We start from the raw sequence: 9,159 nt of genomic DNA on the forward strand, positions 1-9,159 counted from the left end.
CTGTTTTTGTAGTTTTTATGACTTTATGGTATGGATATTTTTATGACTGTTTTTGCAGATTAAGTTGTTAGACTTTTTTTGAAGTTTTTCATGGTATGGATGTATTAAGTTGTTATCTGGACTTATTTTAAGTTTTTCAAACACTTGTATGGATGTATTAAGTTGTTATGGATGTATTAAGTTTTTCATGTTTTTGAAGTTTTTCATGGTATGGTAATGGTTGTGCATAACTGCAGATGGATGGATCAGATGTTACTTATTTTAAGGGTTTGGACATATTTGCCCTTGGATCAGATTTTACTTAATTTAATGGTTTGGCAGATGGATGTTTGTGCAGATGACTCATTCATCTTTTTGTGCATATGGATCTGCATATGGATGGATCAGATGTTACTTATTTTAAGGGTTTGGACATATTTACCCTTGGATCAGATTTTACTTAATTTAATGGTTTGGCAGATGGATGTTTGTGCAGATGACTCATTCATCTTTTTGTGCATATGGATCTGCAGATGGATGGATCAGATGTTACTTATTTTAAGGGTTTGGACATATTTGCCCTTGGATCAGATTTTACTTAATTTAATGGTTTGGCAGTTTTTACTTATTTGCCCTTGGATCAGATCAGATCATATTATGCAGTATTCATCTCTTGGTTTATGGATGTTGTAGATGGATGTGTAGATAGTGCACAATGTGCAGATTGTGCATGATGTGCAGATTCTGCATAATGTGTAGATTGTGCATAATGTGTAGATAGTGCACAATGTGCAGATTGTGCATCATGTGTAGATAGTGCACAATGTGCAGATTGTGTATACAATCCATCCAAAAGTCCAAAATAAACTAACCAAAGATCCAAATTAAATCCAAAATAAACTGATGATACATTGCTTAAAAGGGATCCAAAATTACATCCAAAATAAAGTCAAAATACATAATACTTAAACTGCATAAAGTCCTAAATTAACTAATAAAGTCAAAATACAAATAGTCAACAACTTCAAATTCAGTCAACTAGTTACATTTTCATTGCAATTACAATTGCAATGAAAATGATCCAACTAATGACCAATCTGTTCTTCATCTTCCTTGCTTGTTCTTTATAACTCTCTAAACTTTGTTCAACCATGTTTTTCGATTTCAATAAGCCCGGGATAATCTCCAATGCCCGTTCACACATTGGTGGGTCACGCCATCCAAGAAAGGGGCAATCCGATGTCTGGAAAAGAGGAGAAACATGAAGTATAAACAATTGACTGGAACTTAAATCGAATTACACACTTACCATGTCCGGACAAGAGAAAAACCGACGACCTGGATTTCTATCAGTCCATGAAGTTCGAACAACTGCTACCTTGCCACAAACACAGTAAGCCATCATCAATTGAGCCCTGGTATTTGAATTTCGCATCGAGCCCTAATTGATTGAAGCCCTAATTGAGTCGCGTCGGATACGAGGGTTTAGGGTTTAACTGTCGGGTTTTTAATCGCCGGGGAATTGAATCGATTGAAGGTGGGGTTGGGTTAAAAAGAGGGGGAAGAGTGATACAGGGCTTAGTTGCAGAGATATATGAATGGACAAAAGCACCCTCACATGCGCCTCACGTGATGGGATTTTACTGACTTTTTCTAACCCAGTTAGCGTAAAGGACAAAACTTGTAGGAAAAAAAAGTTTAAAGTACACCGCCTGCAAGGAAACTTAGAAAAGGACACGAACCGTAATTCGTCTTATTTTAAAGGACAAAATTTGTAATTCTGTCAATATGTATCTACTTTTTTGAATATTATTTAAAACTAGTTTTTTCATCATCATCATCATCATCATACTCAGTATATCCCACCAATAGCAAAGCTATGGTAGGGCCTGAGGAGGATAAGATGTTGACAGCCTTACCTCTACCCTTTAGGAATAGAGAGGCTGCTTCCGGTGAGACCCCCGGCTCGATAGTAGTTTTGCATCAAGCCTTGGACATAAGGCACATAGCACTCAGTCATCAGGACACCATTGGTGCATGTACCCTTGTCTTTCGGCTATCAACGCCATCACATGATGTCTGATTAACCTTCCACCACTTTTAACATTATTTTCACTAGATTAGTAAAATAACGTCAAAATTAGTGCAATTTAAAACTAGTTTTTTACCGTTAGTAAAACTCAGACAATGATAAAACTTAAGTGTGTTATTGTACCGGAATTAAAATCAAATAGAGCACTAGGGTTACGTTAGTCGGTAAAACTCGAGCGTTGGTAAAAGTCGATAACTGAACTAAAGAAACAAAAACAAACTTTTTGAAATATAATAATAATATGTTATATATAATAATATGTGATGATATGTTAGAAATATAATAAGTTATACTTACAGTTCGAAAGAAACAGGATGATGACCAAAATGAATTTTTTTACCAACAATATTTCTTAACTAACCCACTCAAAACAAAAAATATCTATAATGGTCACTTTTTAAACTGTCGAATCCAACATACTAGAACTGACATTTGACAAATCTATTTGACACTCTTCCGTTTTTGAACCAACTACATCTACACACGTATACACTTAAACGGTCGGCCATAAATCTATTTCGGGCTTCATATCTCTTCTCTCGGGATTTATATCTATTCTGTCAGGCCAGACGAAATAATATTACATACGAAAATGAAGCCCAACGGAATAGAGCGGAGGCTCGACAAAATAGATAAGAAGCCCGACGGGATAGATTTATGGATGACCGTTTAAGTGTATACGTGTCTAGATGTTGGTGGGTCAAAAACGGAAGAGTGCCAAATAAATTTGTCAGATGTCAGTTCTAATATGTTGGATCTGACAATTTAGAAAATGACATTTTAGATATTTTTAGTTTACATGATCGAGTTAGTCAAGTAATGTTGTCGTAAAAAGACCATTTGATCATCCCTTAAAAAAATAAGGTAATGTAAAATCATAGGTTGAGATTTGAGAACGTATTGGGCTGAAGACAACTTAATTGTTTGAAGCTAGGGTCGTCAAGAAGACGAGTGCTTTATTTGAGGCCATAGTTGTCGAGAAGCTAGGTTAGTTGGTGCTAGTTTTATATTCTTTTGTTAGCAAGGAGTAAAATTCATTTTATTTTTATAATAAGATACGACGAATTAAGAAAGTACACTATTGTAGCTACTGAAATCAAAGAACATATGAAAAATCAAAGAGTAACAGATGACATGTCGACATGATAAGTCATCATAATGACACAAAACCGTCACACTCAGGGGCGGATCTACTATGATTGTAGGGGGTTGGCCGTCCCCTGTGAGGAAAAAATTTTTAGTGCTATATATGTGTTAAAATCCTCTCCGACCCCTGTGAAATTTTGACACCGACCTCTGTGAAACTGGTAAGAATGCAAGATGAAAAGAAAATATTAAAATTAGACACTTTCAAATTTTCCAGTGACCCGTAGAAGCTGCCGGAAGTGAATGGTGAGAGTGTAGGTTAAGAGATTGAAGAAGATACAGTAATTGAAGTTGAGAATTAAATTTTTTGAGATGTGCAAAAGTAGGTAGCTTGCCTAAAAAGTAACTATGTCGGGGAGAGTTGAGTGAAACGTATACTCAAAATTTATTAGTTTTTTTCTATATTAGTTAATATAGATTGATATATAATTTTTTTGTTTTTTTCTTGATGAATTTAGTTTATTCCTTTGTTATTTATATTTATTTTATTCCTTTTTGTGATAGATGATTATTTATTACATATATATTTTTTCTATAGAACTAAAGGCTACATGAAATCATGTGACCTGTTTCGAATTGAAAAAGGTATATTTATTTTTAGTGATGTTTAATATGTAATATTTTGTTTGATTATGAAGCCTAGCTAATGAGAAATCAAAGCGATACCGCACCGATTAGAATCGATCATATCGGAACGACCAAATTGGACTGGGAAAATATAGCGATTTAACCTGACCCGAATAACCGAACTGGACCGAAAAATAAAATAGTCAACTAAGCACGACCCAAAAAATCCCGACCCATGTGAGAAAATTTTCTGGATCCGCCACTGGTCACACACTCACACTTGCACACAGTATAACGTGATACGTTCATATTATAGATAATCATTATTGCCAAAAAAAACCATTTCATATATCAAAGTTAAAACCAATATGCGCTAGTTAAGAAATAGATTAAAACATAAGTATTATCAAGAAAAATAAAAAGATTTAACAATCTAAATACAATAAAAAAACAAAATCCATAAACTTAATCAAGCCTCATCAACATGCGGAGAGGTATCACAAGTTATTATACAGGAATTAATGGGAAGAAAACGGTTAGATTCCGTTGTGAATCCATCCATAAATGATAATGTTCAAGTTATCTTCAAACTGACGTAGAATTTGAGAAAAGTTGCAGCAAATTATCCAGCGTTTCTGGAAAGAACTTTCTTGCAAATAGGAAGCAGGGCCGCCTCATTCCGTTCCATATGCAGGGCGTAGTCAACACGGTTTTCTGCAAAGTCAATAAGATGTCATGAATCAGTATCTGTTATAAGAAGCAGTAGCACTATAGAGATCTTAATATTGAAACTTGTGGAATCATTGTAAACGATCCAAGCCGCTCGTGAGCTACTAGAGGTCCACTCGCTTAAATCTTGAATCGAGTCTAAAAATAAGCTTGTCTAATAAATAAGCCTGGGCCCAAGATTCAATTATCGAGCTCGAGCTAGCTCACGAGTCTGAAAGATCCTATTATTTATATAACGTTTGCTTAATATATTAATAGAATCTTTATTTCATATATTAAACATATAATTTTATAATAATTATTAGTAATGCAACTGTGATAAATATAACTTATAACTAAATAATATATAGCGTGTTAAATTAACGAGACTGAACAAGCCTATTATTCATATAATTTTGTATTTTATAAAACAAATAAATATTTATATCATTTTTATTTCAAATATTAAATATATATTTTATAATAATTGTTAAGTGTATATAAAATTATGATAAAAATAACTTAAATAATACTATATAATATAAATGTATTAATACATAATATAAACAAGCTCAGCTTTAGAAATAGAGCTCGAAACAAGCCGAGCTCTAGCTCTCGTAAGTTAAACAAGCGAGCCTAGCGAATTTGAATTCAAAAGGTTAAAAATCTCAACCCAATAAAAAGTATCATGATTAAGTGGAGAAAGCGATAAATTCTTTACCTTTTCGTCGCTTGTGAAATGCAGGCTGGTATCAAAGGACTGCAGTACAAAAATAGGTTAACTGGTTACTCATAACAATCACAAGAGGTTAGCCTAGTGGCTAAAAGAATTTCAAAAGTATATTTTTGCAATCATAACTAACGCATTAATCATTCATACAGCTTTTCTTTCATTAAAACAGGGCAAGTGTTTCACTACACGAGAAAACAAAATGAAGTAAGTGTACCGTGAGGTTTTTAAGAAGCTTGGGAGTAATATCTTGAGATTTATATGACCTCGGGTGCCACTTTCTTTCTGACCAATCTACATATGTTACAGACCAATTTGCAATGCCAGCCGGATCAATCATCTAAAAAGGAAAGAGTCTTTTAGCAACTACAAATAAAATTATAAGTTATAAAAGATAAAAACGGGTTATACTATTTAATAAATACTAACATAGAAAAGCGTTTGGAAGTAATGTTCATCCGCATAGCAATTGCGACCCTCAAAACCTGGCTGTTGAAATTTAAAAAACAAAAATCATCACCTCATGATAAAGTCTTACTTTTTATTATTTTTTGAAGCAAGTTAGTTACAACTTATAAGAAAATTTATACTTACCCTGCAGTAAAGCCGGAACTTTCTGTAGTAAAGACTATCAGCCATAATTATTAAAGCGTGCTTACGAGTCATAGTGAACCACTGCAAATGTGCATAAAAAAAATTACTTTAATATAAATAAAGATCTCATAAACCATGAGTCTTATAGTAAAATAATATTATGCACGATTAATATTTAATACCTGTGAACCCTTACGAAAATCCTTGAATACGATTTCTGGTAACATATGTTCTGAATACCTACCACCTGCTCCGTGTGGGCCCGGATCATCATAGCTACAAACGACACAAACAGATATTTGGTAAAATGTCTTTTTAAAAAAAAAAACGAAAGAAAATATGTGTTTTAGAAAGTATCATGTTCTCACCAATCAATGAAACTAAGATTTGTGAAGATTAGGTAGTTGTACACAAAATCAAAGCTACGCAATGGTACACAGCTGCCAAAGAAATTAAATAGTTGAGTATAAAAAACAATATCATTGTAATCATAATGTATGTTACATAATACAACTTAGGAGGTTGTATGAAATAAATCTAATTATTTGTTTACCTGTCAGATAGCAACACAAATTGTTGATTATCTGGATCTTGAAGTGCATTCATTAATAGTCTTCTCTCTGCATCAACCATGGATATTTTTCCCCAAGCAACCTACAAATGCATAACAAAATCAGTCGATATAGGATCAAAATCATAGCTTTTTATTTCTATAATTATTCTAAAAAGGAATAGATACCTTTTCGCTTCTAATATTTCTACCATTGAAGTATGGACTAACGTGAGGTTGTTGTTCTCTCGAGGCATGCACATAAACGCTGAATCTACCTTCATGACCCTGCAAAAGGTTTTTAAAAATATAAAGTTTTTAATGGAAAACTAATACAAACATTAACTACATATGTTCAACATGCAAGCTGAATGAATAAACATGACAAACATCATAAGCAACACCATAAGCAACATGCAATAATAAGAGACAATAGTGCTTACAATGCTTGGATTAGTTGTACTTATTTTGGTTGTATACTGTGCATAATTATATGCTACCACTTAATATTCTTGATTAATTTTGTAACTTTTAAGACTTTAAGGATGGAAGCAACTAACTTACTTTCAAAATTTTTACTAAAAAAAGTGCTTCCTTTCGAGTCAATGGAGAGAAAAAGTTAACAACTGAAGACAAATAAAAGAAAGAATCTCACTTGAAAGAACTTGTCCCAGAGCATTTCAAATGGTAGCGAGCCCGGGGTCAAAAACATGAAAGCAACTTTCGGGTTCTTTGGAGCAGGAGGAGATGATTTCAAGATTTCTGTAATAACCACCCGAGCTGCAGTTTCTTCATCTGTTAATTGTCTGGAAGGAACTTGTGGAGCGTTGTCATAATCAGGACAACTACGGGACAAAAAGATATAACAGGCTGCAGTGTTCCTAGGCTGGTATATATATACTCCAACTAAGAATATGCTGACTAAGCATACTAGCATAAAGACCCAGTTTGGCCCTTTCAAATTTGGTCGTTGTCGAACATAGTCTTTTAAGCTTCCACGCCATGCTCTAGCTATCTTCATTTAGTATACTATGAACGCATCACACGTATGATAATATTATAAAAAGTTATTATTTATTTAAAACTTGTGAAACCGAAGTCATGAGTCATGCCTGCATCTGAAAGGCACATAAAAATAATCAACTTATGGCGCTTAATTAAGTTTTCAATATGTTGATGTTCACAACTGAAATACAACCACTTGATGTCTACCATACAATCTATAGTTCTATACCTTAGTTTGGAAGGCATATATTACACTTTCCTTGTAGGCCCTTAGGTACCTTTGCACCACCAAACGCTGTCAGAACATGTGAACATGTTACTTATTTATTCGGGAAAACTTAAGAATGTTTACAAAATATCAAAACATATTGTTTTCATAAACATGCATAAAACAAGTAAATAAAAAAGTTAACCATGTTAAAAAGTATACATCAAGCAAGCTACTTTTTCGGTTAGTCAGTCAGCATATCTCAAGACGCATCCGTGTGACAGTGATGTCACTATCCCAATGAAGTTAAAACAAGTGTCTTGTACATTTTAAGGATGCATAATCCCTATCTGATTATTTTGCGGTGTTTGAATTAACAAATTCAGCTTATGATAATCTGATTATTTTAGGAGTCAAAATCGTCATATAATCAACTTTGAACCGGTTGCAACAAAACTGGTTATCTAAATGCCACAATAACATTAACTATTTATCATCTACCAATTGTTAACAAAGGACTCTTATTTTTCCTAATAATATTCTTTCTAATCAATTTACCTAATAGTTCCTTAAATAACCAGATTAGTTATTTCATTATAATTACTAAATAGTACTTAACATAACTAAGTGTACATTTGTAGGTACAATACTTAACATAAATAGTACTTAACATAACTAACTAAGTGTACATTTGTAAGTACAGTTCTTCAGCTAAAATAGTTTACACAGATCAAATCTAAACCTAAATCTTACAGATCACATGATGAAATAATATATTTATAACAAAACGTATAAAATCAGATCTGTGTGATTACATGAATGTACTAATTGACCGTAAGTAACATGTTTGACCGTGAATGAAAAAAGTCAAAATCGAAAATACAAATTGAAATAAAAAACGTACAGAGAAGTCGAATATTCAAAGATCCTCTTGTAGTTGAGCAGTACGGTTATTGAATATCAGCTCCAAATCGAGAGATCTAAAATAAAATAAAAAACCGAAGATCCGAATTAGCGTTACATTCAAATCACGTCTGATCTAATGCACATAATAATAATAATAATAATAATAATACTAGTGAGAATGAGAAAAGAGTGTACAGTGTAGATGAAGATACAGCTGCGGTGGCGACGACTGTTGATGCGGTGGTTGGCCGTCGTCAACGGCAGCTGCAGAAATGAGTGGCACAGTTGACACAGATCGAATCGAATTGAATTGAATTAAATTAGAGTGAGTGACTAATGGTATTTTTTAAGGCGTGGGTTTTTAAGACAACAAATTGAAATATGTGTTAAAAGTGACTGACTGACTTTTATGAGCAGCCGGATGAGGAAGAGTGTTGCAACTTGCTTACCTTTCTCTTTTCGTTATTATTACATAACATACCAATTTCACCCATAAAATTATAAGAAATGTAAGAAACGCCCATCAAAGTTATAATATGATTTTTTTTTTTAATATTAGAAAAGTATAAGACCATATATAGTAGGATATTTTGGGGTGTCCAAGACGCCAGGGAAAACCAACCCCCCCCCCCTCCCCCGAGGGTTTTGGCCTTTAAGTGTGGCATTTTGGGTGA

General features: G+C 33.4%; 1 protein-coding gene across 1 annotated transcript; it reads right to left on the minus strand.

Annotated features, from left to right (window-relative positions):
• Window positions 1-4,153: 4,153 nt before the first annotated feature.
• Window positions 4,154-8,559, minus strand: LOC143569766 (glycosyltransferase BC10-like). The gene is made up of 12 exons (XM_077055597.1): window positions 8,484-8,559; window positions 7,601-7,666; window positions 7,022-7,484; window positions 6,556-6,654; window positions 6,370-6,470; window positions 6,185-6,256; window positions 5,999-6,092; window positions 5,817-5,897; window positions 5,652-5,711; window positions 5,440-5,562; window positions 5,214-5,252; window positions 4,154-4,498 (listed from the first exon to the last, which is right to left on the minus strand). Exons 3-12 carry the CDS (start codon window positions 7,385-7,387, stop codon window positions 4,370-4,372), a joined length of 1,164 nt encoding a protein of 387 aa, XP_076911712.1. The 5' UTR covers window positions 7,388-7,484; window positions 7,601-7,666; window positions 8,484-8,559; the 3' UTR covers window positions 4,154-4,369.
• Between the last annotated feature and the right edge of the window lie 600 nt (window positions 8,560-9,159).

This window comes from Bidens hawaiensis, unplaced genomic scaffold, assembly GCF_021521415.1.
Source record: "Bidens hawaiensis isolate Kalapana, Puna unplaced genomic scaffold, B.hawaiensis_p1.1 tig00024648_1, whole genome shotgun sequence".
NCBI lineage: Eukaryota > Viridiplantae > Streptophyta > Magnoliopsida > Asterales > Asteraceae > Bidens > Bidens hawaiensis.